We start from the raw sequence: 20,770 nt of genomic DNA, 5'->3' as shown, positions 1-20,770 counted from the left end.
GGATCACCATCCTCTGAGTGCGGCCCATGATCCAATTTCCTACCCCTCTCACAGACCACCCATCCTGTCTCTATCTTGCCAGTTTGTCTAGGAGAAAGCTGTGGCAAAAGAAAGGTGTGTAGATTTTCATACTTCTGGCAGACATAGAAACAAGTGATTGCTTTCTGAAGTAAAAATCCTCTTGAGATTTTTTCAAATTACAAGAGATGGTGTTATCAGTTCTCAATTACAGCAGAGCATCTCTGAGACCCTAAAATTCAACATTCATGAGATTAGATAATCATGGATATTTATTTAGAATGGTTTGTTGTTACCTCTTATAAATATGCAACTGCTTTGTTGTATACATATAACTACTAATAGTCATATAACTATCAGAAACTAACTTTAAAAAGTTAATAAACTCTGTTCACTTCAAGCCAGTTTAGATCAACTGTCCAAGTCCTTATATGCTGCCTCAAGCATTTTACAGTTACCGTGTCTCAAAAAAAGCCTTACTATTAACAGCAAAGAAAACAACTTATTCAGTTCCATGGAGAAATGATTTCTTCTAAAGTAACTTAAAAAAAGGCAGTGCTATTCCTACCCTGAGAGTTGATACAAAAACATGGGAGTTCCACACTGCCCCAGAAAATACAGACTTTCCTTTTTATGGAAATTACAAAATCTGTCAGCTTCCTTTACAAGAACTGTTTAAAAGCCAGCTCTGGCACAAGAAACAGGTATTTGATAGCTGCTGGTTAACATCCAGTATGAACTGGAAACCAGGTAACCGGCAACAACGAGAATCAGACCTCTTGGCAATAGACGGCCAATCATTTCTCCTTCCAAAGCCAGGTTGAGGGCTCTGCAAGACAAGCGCTGCTAACTTCTGTATGGATAGCTGAAGAAGTCAGTTACCACACTGAGCTTCTGGATTTACCCCTCCACCAAAAACTTACCAGTCTTACAGCAGGAACAGAAGCTACCGTGTTCAGTGCTGGAAAGTTGTATTTGAGACTTGATACTGATGACCAGTTAAATAGTAGGCTGTGTTGTGAATTGTAATGACTTTATAGCAGACAGATATTTGCATCTGCTACCTCTGCATCAGAGAAAAAGTCATTTGCAAGGGCAAGGCAGTTAGGTACAGTAATGCTCTAATCCATCATTTCCAGATCTCACAGTGAGCTCAGTCAAAAATTACATTCAGCTCAATCACTGATTTCTTCAAGTAATCTTTCTGCTACTTTTTACCATTCACATTTTACCTTCCTGTGGAGTATTTCAAGCAATTTACCCTATCTTGCTTATACAGCAACCCATTTGATCAGCTGTTTTAAAGATGTACTATATTACTTCGCAGTACAAACACTTTCTTATCCAAGTCAGTTATTAACTATAAACATCATCCATAAAAGGTCAAGAATTTAACGAGAAAACATTATTTCTATCAGTTTGTCTTTCCAAAGGGTGGGATGAATTAGTGAGGAGATTATTCTAAAGGAAGCAGGCTGATGAGTAAGCTTTCCACTCTCCACCAAGTCTTTCCACTAACACTCTATGAAAGGAGGAACAAAGTGAGCAGCCTAACAGACAGATGCACAGCACCAGCAGAGTTCTGAATTCTAGCTGGGTATCACTCACAGGGTTACCAACTGGTACATGTGCAGTGGGTTGTGGATCCAGAATGCCTGGTGAACTACAAGACTGAGGACTGAACCTGAGAGTGACGCTCCATGCACAGCCTCCCTTGAAGTTGTCAGTTTTTCTGTATGACAGTCTGGTTTCAGTCTGGAAGTGTACATCTGAATTCCACCAGATGCATTCACTCAAAGACTCCAATTGCCTTAAAACCTTCCATTGCCTACCTAGTTTGAGAAGTCTTTGGACAGAATGACAGCGGTAAGGTCAAAGTAATAAAGCCTTTACAAAAAAGAGAAAACAATTATTCATGCAAAAAACCAAAGGAAACTCTCCATTACCCTGCAAATGAAAACATGAAATTGGAGGTAGAATAATTAGAATCACCAGTCTGCTCACAGAGGAAGAACTGAAAGATTTGGCCACTTTGATAAGGATAACCCTTCAAACACAAGAACTGTCACAAATCTGCTGAACAGAGGAAGACTAACCCAAATAAATGAACAGGTCAATGTAGTACTAAAGGCATTTTATAAAATGGAAATCATTAAAGCTATAATTTCTAACTGCCTCTAGAAAACTTGTCAGGATTGAATTTCATCTTCAAATGGCATTTAAGAAAGGACCTGCAACAGTCAACTAAGATAAAGACAATATTAAAAGAATGGAAAAATCTCACAAACATAAGCTATGTATAAGGAACGGCAAAGCAGAATCAACGAATAACCATTAAAATAATCTAAGTTTCCAAAATTTCTAACCATAAGATGCATGCAAAAAGCAAAATAAAGAGATTAGCAAGAAGGTAAAGCAAAACCAAGAACTTTGACTAGCAAGTATGGTTGAACTCAACTGAATCAAAATCACTGAAAATGAAGTGTTAAAAGAAATTATCAAAACCCCTCACCACTACTCATTGTGCTGTCTAGTCATTATTTCAAAACTTAGGTATCTGATTCAATTTGCAAGACACTGAGAAACAATGCTCATGACATCTTCATAAAACTTGCATTCTCTAGGACAAAGCATTAATAGCAATCTCAGCTTCTTATCAATACATTTGTCATCATACAAGCTCTTCTGGTGGACAGTATTTCAACCTAATATTAATGAGGCAAGTATTACACTTTTCTACTATATCAAAAGTGTTACAAAGCGTCAAAATACTTGAAAAAAGTACCTTTTGTGTAATCAACGACAGCCTCCAATGCTGCTATTCGGACATCTATGAAGTGCCCATATTCTGCATATGACTTGAAGAGAGCAGGATCACTTGGGACATGACCATTCTTCTGAAGCACTCGAATAGCTTTTAAACAGCTAGATGTGGTATAAAGAGGAAATTTACATTAGGTTCCTGGAACGCCAGCCAAGAAGAACAAAATTACTTTCTTCAAAATGAAGTACTGCAATTTTTCTAGAATTATATTATCCAACTTAACACATTACAATTACTTTCACAGCACTAACACATAGCTCTCATTAACTCTGAATTAGGCGGAAACACAAACAAAATTCCACACCATGTTAAATCTATTGTTTGGTTTCAGAAGAACTGTACTAACTTAGAGAAAACAAAGCTCAGATTATGTTCTGTACTCTACAGATATTGTTACAAGGCTACCTTTTGCAAAACTTTCACAAATGCTCTTCTTAAAGAGGCACAAGCATGATCAACTTATGCCTGCTATGAAAGTCTACATTGATAGAAATTAATGTTGAAAAATAAAACAATTGAGACAAACTTGCACTATCAGCTTTTGGAAATTGGAAGTAATTTGACATTTAAGACACACAAGCTAAAATCTCAAACGCTAACTACAGAAGGGTACACAAAACCCAAAAAAGTAGTGTTAATGTGTCTGCTCTCTTGATGTCAAATTATTAAACCACACCTGACTGTAATGGTATGCCTGTAACTGGGAAGAAGCTTCTCCATGTTTAGGAAACGGGTAATTTCCTCAAGAATAAGTCGAACATCAGGATTTAAGTTATCCAATGTTCGAACTTCATTGTTCACACTGACTGCAGGGGTTACAGAGTTGGCTAGGGCATCAATCAGCTCAGCACGATAGTAGTTGTCTGAAAACTAGATAAAAACAGCATTTAAACACAAGCAAATATAACAACACATTCTTTAAAAGCTAAGAAATGTTGAAGCACTGTTACAGAACAAGATCTTCAAACAAAAACCATGTGAGAAACTGCATGAGAAAGCAAAACAGGAATAAATTTGTTCTGAAAATGGATGAGAGTGACTGAGCAAGCAGACATACCATCAATCATTAATCTTCACTTTGTAATAAGAGCATATTAATAGTAATACAAGCATATTAATAGTAATACATTGTTTTATAAAAATGGAAAAAATTAGGCACTGAACATTTTCAAGATATGGGAAATAAAAGCCATTATTTCTAACTGTGAGCATCTAAAACTACCTGTCTGTTTCTGTATTCAGTACCAAGGTTACCAAGGTTAACGGGTGCTTAGCACCTCAGAAAATCAGATAGTTTAGCTAGATAGCAACTTCACAAGCTTCTGAGGTGAACTAATAGGCTCACTGCTGCTTAGTGAGGAAAATCTTGTTTCTTCATTTGCTCCTTTTACCTGGGCTCACAGTTTCATCCCCTCCATTGTGCTGACTGTTGCATTTGTTGGTCGCGTTAATTTAGTAAGCAGCAAAAAGTATAAAAATTAAATTTAAAAAGTAGAAAAAAGTACCAGATTTTAATATTAGTTAATTTAATCTAAACAAACCCAATATCTGTCAGATCCAGCAGATGATGTCAAATACATGCGTGGAAGGGACGTGTGGAAAAGTCAGGCGGGATCTCTCCTTTGGTGATGGGGAGATGTTAGCACAACTCATCACGTTCTGTGACTACTGGTAGTTGCGTTCATGTGTCTAACTCTCTGCCTCTCCACCTTCTAATGTTCTCTCATTTCAGTAATCTTGCAATAAGCAACTTGTTACAGTATGTGTTTCTACACACAAGAAAGCGAGGCTTAAGAGGCTTCAGGTTTGTTCCACTTAACTTTGGATACTTAATTGGGAAGATTATGCTAGGCTCCCAGCTGTTGTAGACTTTCTCTGTAGCTAGGGAGATGGAATTTTGTATCATCTCAGGATCTTAAAGGTCCTCTAATCATCCTTCAGAGGTGGTCTGTGTGCGAAGGAACTTTAGATGACAACACTTCCAAACTCAGATGCTTCAATTTAGTGATGGAACAATATTAACCTGGGTTTCAGCTGTTAGTTAACTAGATGAAGACAATCCAGTTCAGTGAGCTAGAGCTGACATTCAGAACCCAGAATCCCAGAGTCCTGTATATCACTAAAAAAATGATTATTTCCTTTCTTTGCTCTTTCAAATACTCAAGGTGAAAAAAAAAAAAAACAAAAAAACCAAAAAAACAAACCAGTGCTTAACTTTGCATACTACATGTTAGCCTCATGCACATTTTCTCAAAACACATGTGTCTTTTGGATGAAAAAGAGTAAAGCAAGAAAAATGTGTGCAAATGAAGACAGGCAGGTCCTCAGTAAGTCAACAAGTACAAAGAGCTTTGAAACATCCAAGAAATGCTGCCATAGAAATGTCAGCTACGGAACATTCTGTAACATTTACTGTTTAGTTTAGTGTATCACCTTTTCATCAACTCTCCTAGCCAGATATTTACATTAGTGGCAAAAAATATCATGCAGTATATTCACTAAGACTTTTTTCAACAAAAAAGTGAGAGATCAAAATAAACACATGCTTTACCTTATTCTTCCTGTTATCATTATACTTGATCAAATCCAAAATAAACATTAAAACCTCCTTAGGACAGAGGTTGTGAACATCTCTCAGAAGGGCCATGGCAACAGGCATAGTCTGTGTAATAAAATTAATACTAAGATCATTCTTACATTAGTGAAATGATAGTTACACCCTTAAAAGAGCTACATCCTGAAAATGAGCAATTAACAATTTTACAATAGCAAATCTCTGAAAAGTTGTATTTAAATGCTTTTTGAAAGTCATACCACGTGCTACGTAATTTTCAGATCAAATAAACTATGTAATTATTGCTCAATAATTAGTCATAGTGCAGGCATTTGAAAAAACTGTATATCCAAGAAAAGACTCTCAAGTCAAGGCACTACTAAAAAGATAACAAATGAAAAATAATGAAACACAGAAAATTATGATGGAACTAATTCTGAGACAGACATTGAATTTGGGTTTTTTCATGTGAACATGATGTCTAAGCTTCCATTACCATTGAGAGCTATAGATCCAATACAGTCAGTGAAGCCTAAAGAATAATTAGCCAGACAGGTATTAGTCCGATTAGGTATTTATTTTAGAATGAACTAAGCAGCTCTCTTAGGTTCCACTCACATAGATTTAGGAGTCTTACTCTAGATCTACAAACCTGGGACATGGGATTAAAAGGGAGAAAAGTGTAAGATTTAGTGGGAAAGAATGAACAACGACAAAAAGAGCAGAAAAATACAAAAGAAGGTCCAAGAAAGAGACTTGTGGGGACAAGGCTGAAGCAGTTTTGGAAAAAGTAAGAAAACAAAATTTGAGTTTTCTCCATAACCAGGAATATGAAATCTGTGAAATAAGAACTTGATCATCCAATAATTATAAAGTGAACCTTGAGAGAAAACAATTATCATCCATTTTATTATCCACTGTACAACTAACAACTATAGGTCCCAGTAAAAAAAACCTGCATTAACATCAAAATAAGCTGCAGCAATACATGATATTGACAACTAATAGAAAGGAGAGGGCAAGAAAGATTATGCAGTGCCTTGAACTAAAAAGCCCACCAATTAAAGGCAAGATTTATGAGATTTTATTTGGAGTATATCATTGTCATTAATGAATAAAGACAGCTGCTGATTCACCTAAAAGATAAAACTAGTAGCTTTGTTACTGTGCAATAAATTTTATTCGAAAATTGCTAAAATTTTGTTAACTGTTTTTTGACTAAGATGGAACAAACAGATGCCATATAAGAAAGAACTAGTTATTTTGGACTTTTATGAAGGGGAAAAGTAGAACTGTGCTATCCATGTTTCTGTAGTTGTCAACTGTAGGAACATTTTTGTATTTTGACATTTCTTTTAAAACATTCAGTGAAAAAATAAAAGTTACCTTTTGCAGAAAGTAGCTTTGAAAGTTCATGAAGTTGTTGGTCTTCACGATGTTTGGACAAGTCTTACAACAAAACATTCGGGTAAAGAGTGACTTCATGGCTGGTGGCCCTGTCCACGTACTTACCATGGAATTTGCAATCTGTATAATTAGGGGGGAAGGGAAATCGTATTAACATCACCACTGCAAGTTTAGATTGGCTGTAGAAAAATACACATTTCCCAAAATCAAAAAGGATAATTGCCAAGAACGTACTGTCCTTCAAATAGATACATATTTTCATCAATGTATTATCTTATATTAGCTAAGTTTTCACTGCCAAAAAAAGGGCTTTTGTGCCTTCCCAGCATCCTGGGTTTCATGTATTTGCTGTATGGAGCTATGAAAGCCTGCAGACAAGAACACCTATGCCTGATGATGGATTAAGCCTGATGACAGAGTGCATATGTATGTGTGTGTGTGCAAACAAATGGGGCCAAAGCACCCTACAATGTAGCAGGAGTTTCCATTGTTACAGACCCCCCACAAACTAAGGAAAAATCTGGTTTCACACAGAAGAAAACAAATTTGATGAATTCCTTCTAAATTATTTAGCTTGTTTCAAAGGGTATTACATATGCAATAAGAGAAAGAAGCAAGAGGCTATCTGAAGATGGGTAGCAATCCATTTCACCATTGCTCTTAAGATGGGTCCTTTATTACTGAAAACCATTTTCCCACTAACTCAGGCTTCAAAGGAAAGTCAGGGGGAGAAAATACTGAAGTCAGACCAGACATTCCCTTTGCAATAACTGAAGTCTTTGAACTAAAGATGCAGGTATAGCTTTTTATATAAGCTACACAATGATTCTTCCTGCAGAGGAAGCTTAATCCCAAAGACTGCTTAGAAACCATGATGATGAAGTTAAAACTGCAAATGCGAAATTTATGTAGCACTGTAAAATAAAACCCAACCCCAAAAATGTTATCAAAGGTTACTATATTTACAAGACATTCACTGTTCCATTAATATTGGGGTGTAATTTTTTTAATATTTTTTAACTTCTACTTATTTTAAGCATTTAATTTTGCAAAATCTATAGGTAAACAACAGTATTTTCAAATTAAATCAATAGGAGTTAAATTATCATCTTTTCAGTATAATGTGTTTTGACTCATTTGAATTTCTCTTTAAATGCTGACAGAATCCAAGTTTTTTATTTGTTCTACTGATACACTATACACCCTGAATCAAATGCATGTGCACATTCCCCACACCGTAACACAACTAGCCTGTCTTGAACTATTTCTCCTAAAAAGACAGCAGGTACACTCTATTTCTGCATCCTTCAATTCAGCATAGCATAAAAAACTGGCCTAAGATGTAACTGTCATGCACAGCTATGAAACTGCTCAGTGTTGGGGGGGGGGGGGGGGGGGGGGGGCAGTTTGTGGTGGTGGTGTTGGTTTTTTAAACCTTATAGCACATCACCGACACTGCAATGGATCCGAATGGAAAAATCAGCCTGCATGCTCTCGGTAATTAATATTATGACATTGTTTTCTCCTTTTTCTGTAGAGTTATTTGTCATGAACTACTCAGCAAAGTGTGTGTGTGCACACACACATCTATTAACTTCTTTATCAATGAGGATTTAATGTCACCTGGATACTTTATGCCTGAGAGACTGAACTGCTGTTTTACAACGAAGTATGCTGTACATTTAGGAAGTGTACCAAATTCAGTTTTATAATTGCATTATCACCTATCATTTCTTTGTATCAACTTGAGTAAGCCAAGAACATTTTATAATAGTAACCACAATCCAGCTAGAAGTTGCAAATAAACAAAAAACAACCCTCCCCCTAATAAACATGAGAGACTTGGCTTTTTTTCAACAAAGAATACAAATGCTCAATATTTACAAGCTGTGAAATTAAACTGAGCTAATGACAACAGGAATTTATTCTTACTAACATCCTGATGTTGGTAGTAATAGAATATATTACACTTTCCTCCTAGGTAACTTACATAAACATATCTACAACTCTGTCCTGCCATGCTCCTTCACCTTCATTCAATGTCACAACCATACCATTTGCTTAGCTTTATAATCTTTTTTTTGAAAGTCAACAACCTTATCTGTAGACCCAAGATTTTTCATACAATTAAAACTGAGCAAAACTGGTTCTGATCCTGTGCAGCCCAATTGCCTGAGAATTCAAAGTAAAGACAGAAAAAACTATTGTATTTAAACATTGTAACAACAGCTCCTTTAATATTTACCTGTGGAATATACACTTTTAAATATCCCAAGTGAATTCATTATGAAACGTGCATATTTTAAGTCAGATACTGGCAGTACCAATACTAGCACATACACTGGCAGTATTACATCAGTGTTTCATAATATTAAAATACTTTGTCACAAACATTTCTTGGAAATTGATTTTCAAAATACGGCCAAAGGATTTATTTCTGTACAGGTACTGAATTATTCTCAACAGGTATACGGCAGAAAGCAAGCTATATGCCAATAATCTGAACTCTACAAATTGTCAGTAAGTACGTCTTTATGTCCATAAAAGTATGTCATTAACATGCCTTTTCAGAAATTCTTATTCTTATTCTTCTTTCCACCTAGTTGTTTTATAGGGTTCTCTAATTTTCATTCTTAATGCTAATTTTGTGTCTAAACAAAAAAGATCTGACCTTTTCAAGGCAATTATTTGTGTTTTTAATATTTAATTGCAGACTGACATGATGTTTATGTTGTGCCCCTATTCAACCTGAAACAATATTGAGCAGCAATCTGAATTCACATTAGACATACAGATGAATTTCAGCACTTCAGAGTTCTCAACAGAAAGGCCAAGGAATTTCCCAGTAAAATAAAAAAATACATTTTGGCTCTGAAAAAGATTAAACAAAAGTCTTTTATTTCTGCCACTTAATGAAATCTGGAAAAATCCCTTGTGGTTTTCATGTCTGACATCTCAATTTTGACAATTATGAAAGCCTTCTGCAGTCTCCATTTACAGACTAAAATAATACAGCTTTCCTTTCAAATCAGTCATGTTAAAAATACTTGGCAAACACATTTAAGAGGCTAAATATCAAGCCAGTTTAAGAACTGTGATGAGTTTTGACCCATTTTCAAATGTTTACCATGACTAGCGTATTTCTTCCCTTACTTCCATTCACACAACCTCACCTTTGCAAGGCAGAAGCAGGCCAGCATCCTCACTCGATAGAAACATTGCTCTTGTTCTAGTATATCAGTCAGTGCAAGCCGTGATGCTGGAGTAGGGAACTTTTCCAATGCCAGAATGGCTTCTTCTTGTGCAACCACATCTCTCTCGTATCGAAGCTGGTACTGCCACATGAAATCAGATTGTTCAAATTCTACTTTCCTCAGTACTGACATATCAGGGTCTATTCTTATCCAGAGCAAAGGGGAATCAGCACTAAGACAGACATGAAAAACATTAATAGCTTCCAACATTTCAAGACTATACAAATTCAAAAGATGTTCTAACTTGTTAGGAGTTATTTTTAAGGTATTTAGAGTCAAAGAACCATAAAAGAATCAAAGTTAGAGGCAACTTTTGAAAGTCGCCTGATCCAATCTCCTGCTTCTAGAATGGCAATTCTATAGCCTCCCAGGGCGGTCCGTCCAAACCTTTAATATATCAAAGTGAATACAGTGTTTTAGTGTTTTTAACCTACAGACCTGAGTTCATGGTAAACTACTGTATAATCTCAATATATTTACTTCTACTTCCTCAGACACCATAACTTTCATAGGTGAGCAGCACTTTATCACCTTCTACAGTTTAAGACTACCAAAAAAAAAAAAAAATCCAACAAAAGAAAAGCTGGTAAACATCCAGTTTTTTATATACTGTTTTTTGTTAATAGATGTGAAAGTGCTTTATAAACACACACATGCTATGACATTGAAAACTGACAAGGGTAACCATGCAAATGCACAGAATTGTCAAGCCAAATGATGACAAAAGTGAGAGTACCAACAGACAGGATTAAAGTTTTAGTCCTACAGATAAAATTACTTAGTTACATTCCACCCAAAGAAGCATTTTACACTTCAGTATTCACACAGCACCATGACTGCAGAAGTAATTTATGGGAGCAACAAGCGCAAACTATATAGTAAAATCTCTTATTCAATTTTCCACATAAAATTGATAACAGCAAAATACAGACATGGAATCAGGAGAGAGTTTGGAATGACAAAAAGAGCATCATTATAAATATGATGTGTATTTCTATATACATTTGTAGAATATCTAGAATTACTGTCAAGATAGTAGCTAGAGAAGAAAGGACAGTGAAAAGAAGAGTACATACACAGGATTTAGAAGAATAGAAAAGAACGAACATTATCATATATGCTTGGAGCAGAGGAGTCCAAACTGGACAAAAGAATGACAGCATTGCAGATGAGAAGGTTAGCAGATAAACAAAGCATAAGTGACTTGCATAAAATCATATGCCATTTCAAAGGCAGTTCTAAGATGATCATTATGGTCTCAGCTCAGTGTAACGCAATAGCTACCTGAACATAACTGACCACAACTGCTCACAAATATTTATGCTAATTGCTCTTAAATACAATTTAAAAACTATTTATTCATATGTTAACTATGATATAGAAATGATAACAATTACTTGCTCAATTAAAATATCCCTTACAAAATTATTTCTCATAATATTTTTAGATGAGGTTGAATTTACAAGAATCTTCAACACTTCTACGGTGACAAGCAATCACTCCTTCTCTGAAGAGACACCATCAGTTTTCAAGAGCAGATTATTTACTTCCCTCAGCCAGCACAAGGTACCAACACCTTCAGTATTTCTGAGAGCACCACTGGCTCCAACTCAAGGAGGGTAAAGCAGATATTTACATTGAGCAAGAATTTGCTTCCAAAGAGCTAAACAGTTCCAACTGAAATTGATGCCAGTATGAATTTCAGTATGAAGCATTTCATCACTTATTTTCAATCTAAAAAGATTCTTTCAGAATTAACCACACATTTCAGGAACTTGTCTGTCTTAGTGCTAGTCAAATGGTCTTCACTGAGGTCCAACAAAAATTGCTCTTACTTTGTTTCAAGCAAATTCTTGTTTACATTTTACCTATAAACTCACCGGAAAGATATCATTAAAAGTGTGTAAGAAAGAATCAAGTAATTTATTCTATCACCTTATCATGCCTAACATTTTTTTTTAAAACTGATTATAGCAGTTAACTCATGCATTTTACACTTCACTAGCATTTTCCCAGCTACAGACGAAAAGTGTCAAAGAAGGCAAAGAAATGTGGTATAGTCTTGAAATCTGCTAGTCATATAGTGAAGTACAATATTACTATCAAATCCTTCAAAATAGCACGCTTCAGACAAGGGGAACATGGCTCAGTCTCTAACTGAGTAACTCCAACAAGCTAACTTACTCCATAGCAGAAAGGTCCATGTCTACCTCTTCTCCATTCATCAGTGGAATCTTTTTCTTCTTATTTCTAAAGAGAAAATAGAAAAAAAAAAAAGTATTTAAAAAAATTACCATACTAGCAAAGATATGTTTATAAATGGAGCGTAAGCCTGAAAAAGTACTCGGTGTATTTCACCACAACAAAAAATAACACTCTCTCCAGCAAAAAAATATTCACAAAGTCGAGCTGTGCATTAGTTTTGTTCAAATAATAATCACCACTACTTTACATTGGTTTAAACTTGACTCCCACCATTTTTACAACTACACATAAGCATACAACTTTGAGAAGTAGAGGTCAAAGTAGTTATTAAAATGCATTAGGAAACCAAGAGAATGTATTTGGGAAGTATGTTACTTTTCTTGCTCATTAGGTTTAGTGAACAGCCCTGGCACTCTTAACAGAAAATGAAAACTGTGCAAGTGCTTCATTCATATATCTTCACTTGAGGTACTCCTCTGGCCTACATTTGTCTTCCCTCCAATTTGTCTTTCCCATTCAAATGCATTTTGAATAATTTGATTAATTAGAGTCTTCATTCAACTAATTCTATATAAGTAAGCTCTTTATAAAGCATTTATAAAATTTAAGACCTTTACTTATAATTAAGATACTGCATATAAAATGTAATGTTTCTTGCTGTCTATAAACAGTGAATTGTATTTTCTCTCCTTACATTGCAGGTAAATCTTATTCCGTAAGATTAACAAAATATAAACACAAAATTTAAAAAGCATATATTTATCATCAACGCACTGTATGTTTTCATATATCCATACTAAAAATACTTGCAGTTTGTATTTTAATTCTTACCTTCTGCTTTTAGAATGGCAAGGTATATCATGTTTAAGACTGTTTTCTTCAATCTGCAATGTATGGTTGAATGATCCATCAAGTTCTTGCACCGTCACTTTAAGAGGACCCTTCAAGTTCACAAGATTTTGTTATTAACATTAAAATTATGCTTATTAATGTATACATCATACTTGCAGATGTATGTAAAATATGGAAAATTGACCTTACCACGTATTTCTGAGTCCCAGGAGACGTGTAGTCTTGTTTTATTTCCAATTCCAATACATTCCGTTTTCTATTAAATGCAAAGCTACCATAAAATTTTACCACTCCACTCTGATCCCTAATAAGCAGTATAGGAATTCTAGTGCACAATGCAGTAGTTATAAACAAACACAATTCTCAATGTTTTCACTCTTTACACTGCTTTATGCTTCTTCATTCCTACAATTTCCTATCCCAAGAAAATCAGGAAGTGAAAACACTTACATTCTTTCATGAACCTTTTAACTTTTTTTTTCTTTAAACAATTTTTAATGTACAATCAGGTACCTTACATAGAAAAACTGAAGTACAATGCAAATTATCTAGTAAGAAAAAAGTCATTATGACAAACTATATCGGACCCCAGCACATCCAATGTCCTTGGCATGCTCTCAGAGAACGTAATTGAGTAAGACTTCAGTAATTTCAATATGATTTGTTTTACTACATATTTCAGTTAAATAAGACTCAGGGTAAAATGTAGAAATTAGCTTCTGTTTTATACCCACACTACATTTAACTCAATTATTTTATTGCAGTTTTCCAAACTGGGCCATTGTGAGCACTCACATATGTGTGTGTATATATATGAGTTCACATATACATGAGAGTATACAATATGACTCATAAAAAGTAATGATCTCACTGTATTTTTATCCCAGGCAACGATTTCTTCAAGTCAACTGTTCCTGTGAATAACTTCATCACTCATTATTTGTATGACAGCCATTACTACACTTTATTTCTGGTACAACTAAAACACTAGAATGAAGTATTTCAGTCTAGTGCATGCTCTCAAGAAGTCTCTGACAACATCAGACAAAAGCAGGGAAGGAAAACCTGTTCTTTCATGTCCTGACATTTAAGGGAGGAACTGCCAGATTCAAAGAGGCTTCTTATGGTACATGCATTATTAACTTTTCTCCTAAAATATGGTCATTTGGCTAGATACCTCAGACTGGTTCTGTTCACAGTGGCTGCCTTCATAACGGTCTGTGACTTTGTCAGCAGGTACAGCTTAAGGCATTTCTAGTGGTTTCTTCAGCACAAGGTTTAAACTCAGCATCAACACAGCACTCGTTAATAGCATAAGATAGTGCCAGTTAGCAGTAATAAGATACCCTCCCAAACAATATAAAGACCCGCTACACTCTTACAAGGTGGAAAATCTACAATCACAGGTACAACAGTGTTTGAAGCATGGTAGGCAGGTTGCAACTGTAGGATTAAACACAAGTTACAGCCTTGGGGGCAAATTCCAGAGAAGCTGAAAAATCCCCAAATCTGAGAGTTACAGTTCTTCCTCGCTTACAGTTCTTCCTCGCTTACACAACAGACGTAGTTAAGATTCACCCAGCTCAGACAGTAATGCTGATGTTTAGGTATAGCTGCAGTGTTAATGTATGTACACATAGAACCCCTATTTTCCTCAAGTGCTTGGCACAGGTAAGTATAGAAATTAGAATAATGTGTATTCATACTTTATGAATACTTTCGATGCAGATAAAATACTAACTTCTCATGTTACTCTATACATATTAATTACACAGTGTTTTTTAGTTAGATATTAAGATGCACAAACATTATTAAGTCAGCTCAAATAAATAATGTCTAAATATAAATACCTACTTTTGTTTTCTGTTAGAACAGTATGGTATGGTTTTGCTGCACACATGCATGATTTTAGCCTGCAGTCACGTTAATTAAAACTACCAATCAAATCTGTTAAATGGAGGAAATTCAAATTTACCCTCATATCAATCCAAAATAAGAAATCCTATTTCTTGACTAATATCACTGAAATTTGAAGAATCAACACACAGAGGTCTATTTTACCTGAAATTATAATACTAACACAAGCTCCCAAGCTATTAAATATTGGTGTATTTTAAACTATCAATATGAGCTTTAGGTTACTTAATTCATGGTGATTTACTGGAAATCACATCTTAAAATGCACCAGACTATAGCACTTTCCATGTCAGACTTCAGCATATTTCTATGGGCAGTGTCCTCTGGAATCCCTTTAGTATAATTTGGCCTTAAATTCCAGCAGAGTTCTTGTGCTTCTTTCAAAGTAAAACTTAAAATCATGAAATCCCTTCTAGTAAAGCACACCCAAAAAAGCTAACATACTTTAAATGACTATGAAAGGAGTGTGGCTGTGGCTTACATCTATTTCTAATTTAAAGAATAATGTACTGAACTTTTTTAAGCAAAGATATTTCATACCTTTCTTCACATTCCTTTAATAGTGCCAATTAAAAAACAAATTCATTCTCCATATTAACAATCCAGACCAAGAATAAAAAGGATACACCCACTGCTTTATTAAAGGTTGGATGTCTTTGCCAGAGACATTTGAGATAGATTTCAAAAACCCAGATGTGGAAACCAACATCTGACTCCACATGTGTGACTGGAACTTCTGAGATGAAGCAGTGCTGGCCAGACTCAACAACTTGTTGAAAACCTAAAATGATAAAAAGTTATTACTTTCACTAAATACTTCAATATATAAAATAAGCTCTTCTGTTTAGCTTCAGCTGAATTGCAACGAAAGGCCAATAAAATCATTATCTGATAACCGACCTCAGAAAAAGTCTTTCAAAATAAAGACATTTCAGAATATTATTTGCTTGTCCATATCAGAAATTGTGATTTGCAGACACAAATGTATTTTTACTTAAGGCAAACCATCCACGATGCTGAGAAAAGCACTGAACCCTCCACTTCTTAACATAAGAAATGTTTAACAGTAACAAAATTAAACTAAAAATGTCTTCTTTGCTCATCACTGCTACAGGTACAACTTATCAGGCAGGTTTTTAACAAACAGAGTTGAATTCAAAGTGGAATATAGAAACATTTTTTGGCATCCATTTTCTAGTTCTAAGCACCTCTATGCTTCAAAACTGTGTAATTTGTGAGGTTAGTCACTGCAAGTAGGTGTGGCCTTTACTTACCAAATTATAATGCAGAGGGTAAGGGGTGTGTTTTTAATCAATTCCTTCCACCCATGCTTTTTCAAAAAACCAACTTCCTCAGTTACATATATACATACACAAAATCCATTAAAAGACCATCAGCTTTCAAAAATTATCTACAGTAAAACTGACTATATCTGCTTTTTAGAAATAAAACATTCATCAAGCTCTCTGCTTTGTTATTCCTTTTTAAAAATTGCAAAGAATAATTAAAATTTATGTAAGGAAAGCTTTAAAAAATGTGCATCTGCTGTATTTTCGACCTGACAACTGCTTATAATAGCTCTAGCACAAGCGCATACATGTTATCCTTCAAAAAACAAACTAACTAACCAAACCGAAAAAACACCCAAAACCCTGAAGTTGATAGGAAAAGGAATCACTCAGTTTCTAACTGGGTGTTTGTTTATAGCACCCTATCTTTTTTAAGGCATGTCACAAAACATTTAGTAAAGAGGAAGAACTACAACTCTGTAGAAGTTTAGCATTTCAGAATAAAATGACAATCTTCTATTCAACTGCTTCTTCTAATATAAAGATCTATGCTCCCTCTAGCACTGAAAATTTTTTACAGTGGAGAGAGCAGAAGCTGGATTCTCATTACTTTCCTTATTTATAATTTGATTAGATTAGCTCACAGCAACACCAGTTATGGTAAGTAAAACAGGTCCTCAGTGTTAACAACCAATCACAATAACCCAAAGCAATGGAATACCTTAACATTAAAGAGAACATGTAATATACAGAAAGTATTACAAGTTATGTATAAGAATAATAGCTAACCTTATCCTGACACAAATGACGTATATTTTACGTTTGTTCTATCCTGCTAAAACTGAAAATACAAATGGAATCCTATGAGAACCTATTTTGTTCTTTCTTAAATGCCATTTAATGAACAGAAAAGCAACTAAAGACAAAAAGTTGTCTATATTCCATATAATCATTTAAATACCTACCTGTAACATGAACTCCATGCTAATCCTGTTCTCAATCAGTCTCATAACAAGATGTGCTTTACACTGGAACATAGTGTAATACTCCCAGGACAGTGTATGAGGGTGTTTGATAGAAAAATGTAAATGTGATGCAGGGCTGAAAAATAAAAATAAAAACAGCTTTCTATTTTGCATTTTATGGAATGAAACTTAAAATATACCTTAGCAACCAAGATTATAGCTGCACCAATAATTATTTAGGATCTCTTCCACTGCCTTAAAGTTATAAATTACGACATGCTTAAAACGACAGCACGCTTGTACGGAAAGGTGACATGTACCTGACATACAGCAAGTGCTGTATAGAGAATAATGACAGGTAATACATGCTGTGTATTACTGTAAAGACAGTGCTAGCAGTAGCAACCAGAGCAAGGAATCTGTGACTTGAGTCTGGAAATTAGTCATGAATTGACATTCACCCTGCTCCACTTCCATTTCAAAGTGATTGTATATAGTGAATATGTTATATTTAAATTAATAATTGTTGCAATTAAATAAAAGTAAGATTTTTAAAATTCACAGTAGAATTTCATGTGATGAACCAAAGGAAGTGCTTGAGTTTTTATTTTAGTTCGCAACTTTATGCTTCCGATACTTTGGCAAACTGATGCCTTCTAAATCAGATAACATGCCAAGGAAGACTAGGCAGAGCATCATGTTTCCACTGCCACGCTGTTTCCATAACTTGAACTGTCTGTGGTGGTGCTTCTTCACACATACCCTTCATGTCTATAAGCAAAATATTTTAAATGGTTTAATTTCATTCCATATCACAAGACAAACAAATGGTGAAGCCCTGAAACTTTTAAAAACAGGACTGATTTCTGGATAGCCTTCGTGGCTGTACAGCAATAAAACACCAGAAGACTTAACTCTGACGAGCTTTAAAATTAATTTTCTCCACCAAGGTTTACATTTCAGAACACAAACATTCTGACCTATAGCCCAGTTTCAAAGAAGAAAAGTAGCTGTAATACTGTAATGCTTGAGAAAAATAAGACTTTTTTGCCCCCTTTTCAATTATTTGAAAAGTGGAGATAATTAGAAGTCTGACTTTATTTTATTGATGAACCAAGTCTGTGCCAACTGCATTTTGTTTGTGCTATGTTTTTTCTTTTAGTTCTTTTCACAGGGGTGAGTTTTTCCATTGAATGAATAACAAACATCTTAAGAAACTGGACCCACACAATGTCAGGCCAACTTCTTAAGAAGTGGGAATCCAGACTTATTTTATGCTGGTTGGTGGAGAATCACAAATTGGACATTGCGACACAGAAAATGCCAGCTACTTAAAATTTCTGGGCTCAAAATAGGATTCTTCCCCTGTGATTCTCGCTTATAGATAATCTAACTAAACCATTTCCAGATCAACCAGGCACCTGATTTGTCCAAAGACTTTAGAAGAAGACACTGCAAGACAGAATGAAATAATTAATGAATTGTAACGATCTAAGTGCTATAAGCCCTGATCTTTCACGCCAGCTACCTAAGGAAAAGACTGGTCTTTCAGAATCTTCAAAGACCTATTAAACAAACCCTTTTGACTTTGACCAATTTTTCCATGCAGTTGAAAGACGTATGCCAGCAAGAAGTGTTCTACCAGGACAGGACCAGCACTTGGCTCCTTATCTGCAGCTTTGAAGATTTCAGGAAGATGGCAAGAACCAAGGCAGCTGCAAAATCTTAGTATTTTTTTTCCATCTTTCTACTTACTGGAAGACTCCCTTGACTTTACTCATGAATGTCTGTTTAAACATCTTAAGAAGATACAAAAAGAAAAGTATTTCTAAATTTAAGCAAGTACTACCCCTTCTCAGGTATCCTGAATATATGAATAAGAAGGTACTTAGGTTTACTACTTGCTGTTTCCAGTTGACAGGCAATTGCTAAAGTTCTCCTTATCAAAACTGTCCTGATATTTTGGATACTTCTCTATTCCGAGGCAGGGAAGGGTTAGCAATCATGAAATAATTGAAATGCAAGGAGGAAACTGAGGTTGTGGCTCAGACATTATATAATAATTTGGTCTCAATATAAAACTATTTATCCAGCTTCAAATTATACAGTTGATTGACTTTGGTAAAATTCTTTTCTTGAAAATTACAACCAAGCCAGGACCCACATTCTTGGCCTTCTTAAATTTACTAAGTGTTGATTGATCTTGGTACTGGTTACATTACTTAACTCCAAATCAAAACCGAGACAAGTTTGCTTTTGACAGTTACGTCTTGTAGTTCATTCAATATTAATACATTTCTTCCAATTATATTTTTCTTCAATCATTATACTTCTGAAACTTTTATTGAATTGGGACCAAATGTGAATTAAAATTAGCAATATGGACCTAGAACCTTTGTCAAAGTGAAAATTTAACTAGGTCTTCCATGGAAATTTGTAATGCTCATGGCTCTCGAACACACCCCTGTCATTCAACATAAACCTGTCAATATGCTTCTTCCATTTGAAATATACCTACATACATTTCTTGAGGTTTTTAACTTTTACTGAAGGGTGGTACCAGCACAACCAAAGACTTAAGAGAACCAAAATCTGAAAGGGGAGAACACAAAATGAAAACATAACACACGAAACTTTGCTTTGAAGCTTTCATCCATACAGCAGTTAACCTGCAGTTTCCTTTCTTTCATTTTCTCAAGCTCTGGGATTTTTTCTTTTAAAATAAATGCTCTGGAGAGCAGTGTTTGTGTTTCACCAGATATAAACAGGAAGAATCTGTGAGACCTGTGTTTTGCACAGAAATTAATTCATGTGTCTGAAAAGTTTTTTTTTTTCCCCAGTGATTTCTTTCCATATCCTACTTCTAATTTAGTTGATTAAAAAATGAGATTATTAATTAACCTAATTTTTTCTTCATATTATTATTAATTGGACTGCTGTAACACAAATATGCTTGGCAGGAAACCATATAAGAACAACCAGAATAAAGAAATGCAAAAAATATATTGCAGAGGAATGTTTTAGACATGATTATGAAAATACCTCCCTAAATACAAATAATTTCCCAGAGTCAGGAACGTATACTTAATTTTCATACAGGGGAACTTTGCAATCTACAAGAAACAGCAAGTCGTAATTTATATTTAAGTGACGTTATGATTATTATTAACAAGCTGTAATACGATGAAGTAGTGAAATAGTAGTAGAAACATAGAGTGTGTAACAGTGATACATCACATAGAGGAAACACACATTTAAGAGCATTAGAACAGGATTCTGTCAATTGTTTGTGTCCAAATCCAGAATAAATACAATAAAAACTAATAAAATTAACAGTTACAAAGACAGTTTAATTTTAGTGAATTTCCTTTTTTAAAAATTTCCTTTTTCTCTAGTTTCATCTGATCCTATTAATCTGAATTTAGTCTCTCTGTATAGGAGAATATGTTGCCAAATTGTAATGCTGCCAACTAAAAAGTCCGCCA

General features: G+C 34.8%; 1 protein-coding gene across 1 annotated transcript in view; it reads right to left on the bottom strand.

Moving 5' to 3' along the window:
- TAF2 (TATA-box binding protein associated factor 2) overlaps window positions 1-20,770 on the bottom strand; it is a 63,001-nt gene that overhangs the window by 22,543 nt on the left and 19,688 nt on the right. Inside the window, exons 10-19 of the mRNA XM_082315766.1 lie at window positions 17,286-17,417; window positions 15,658-15,812; window positions 13,304-13,418; window positions 13,094-13,203; window positions 12,242-12,307; window positions 9,977-10,229; window positions 6,783-6,923; window positions 5,394-5,504; window positions 3,519-3,712; window positions 2,804-2,943 (exon numbers count right to left, since the gene is read on the bottom strand). Coding sequence (XP_082171892.1) covers window positions 2,804-2,943; window positions 3,519-3,712; window positions 5,394-5,504; window positions 6,783-6,923; window positions 9,977-10,229; window positions 12,242-12,307; window positions 13,094-13,203; window positions 13,304-13,418; window positions 15,658-15,812; window positions 17,286-17,417 — 1,417 coding nt within the window. The remainder of the gene's footprint in view (window positions 1-2,803; window positions 2,944-3,518; window positions 3,713-5,393; window positions 5,505-6,782; window positions 6,924-9,976; window positions 10,230-12,241; window positions 12,308-13,093; window positions 13,204-13,303; window positions 13,419-15,657; window positions 15,813-17,285; window positions 17,418-20,770) is intronic.

Source organism: Platalea leucorodia (genome assembly GCF_965183815.1).
Source record: "Platalea leucorodia genome assembly, chromosome: 1".
NCBI lineage: Eukaryota > Metazoa > Chordata > Aves > Pelecaniformes > Threskiornithidae > Platalea > Platalea leucorodia.
The sequence above is the reverse complement of the archived record's forward strand: the minus strand, read 5'-3'. Positions and strand labels throughout refer to the sequence as shown.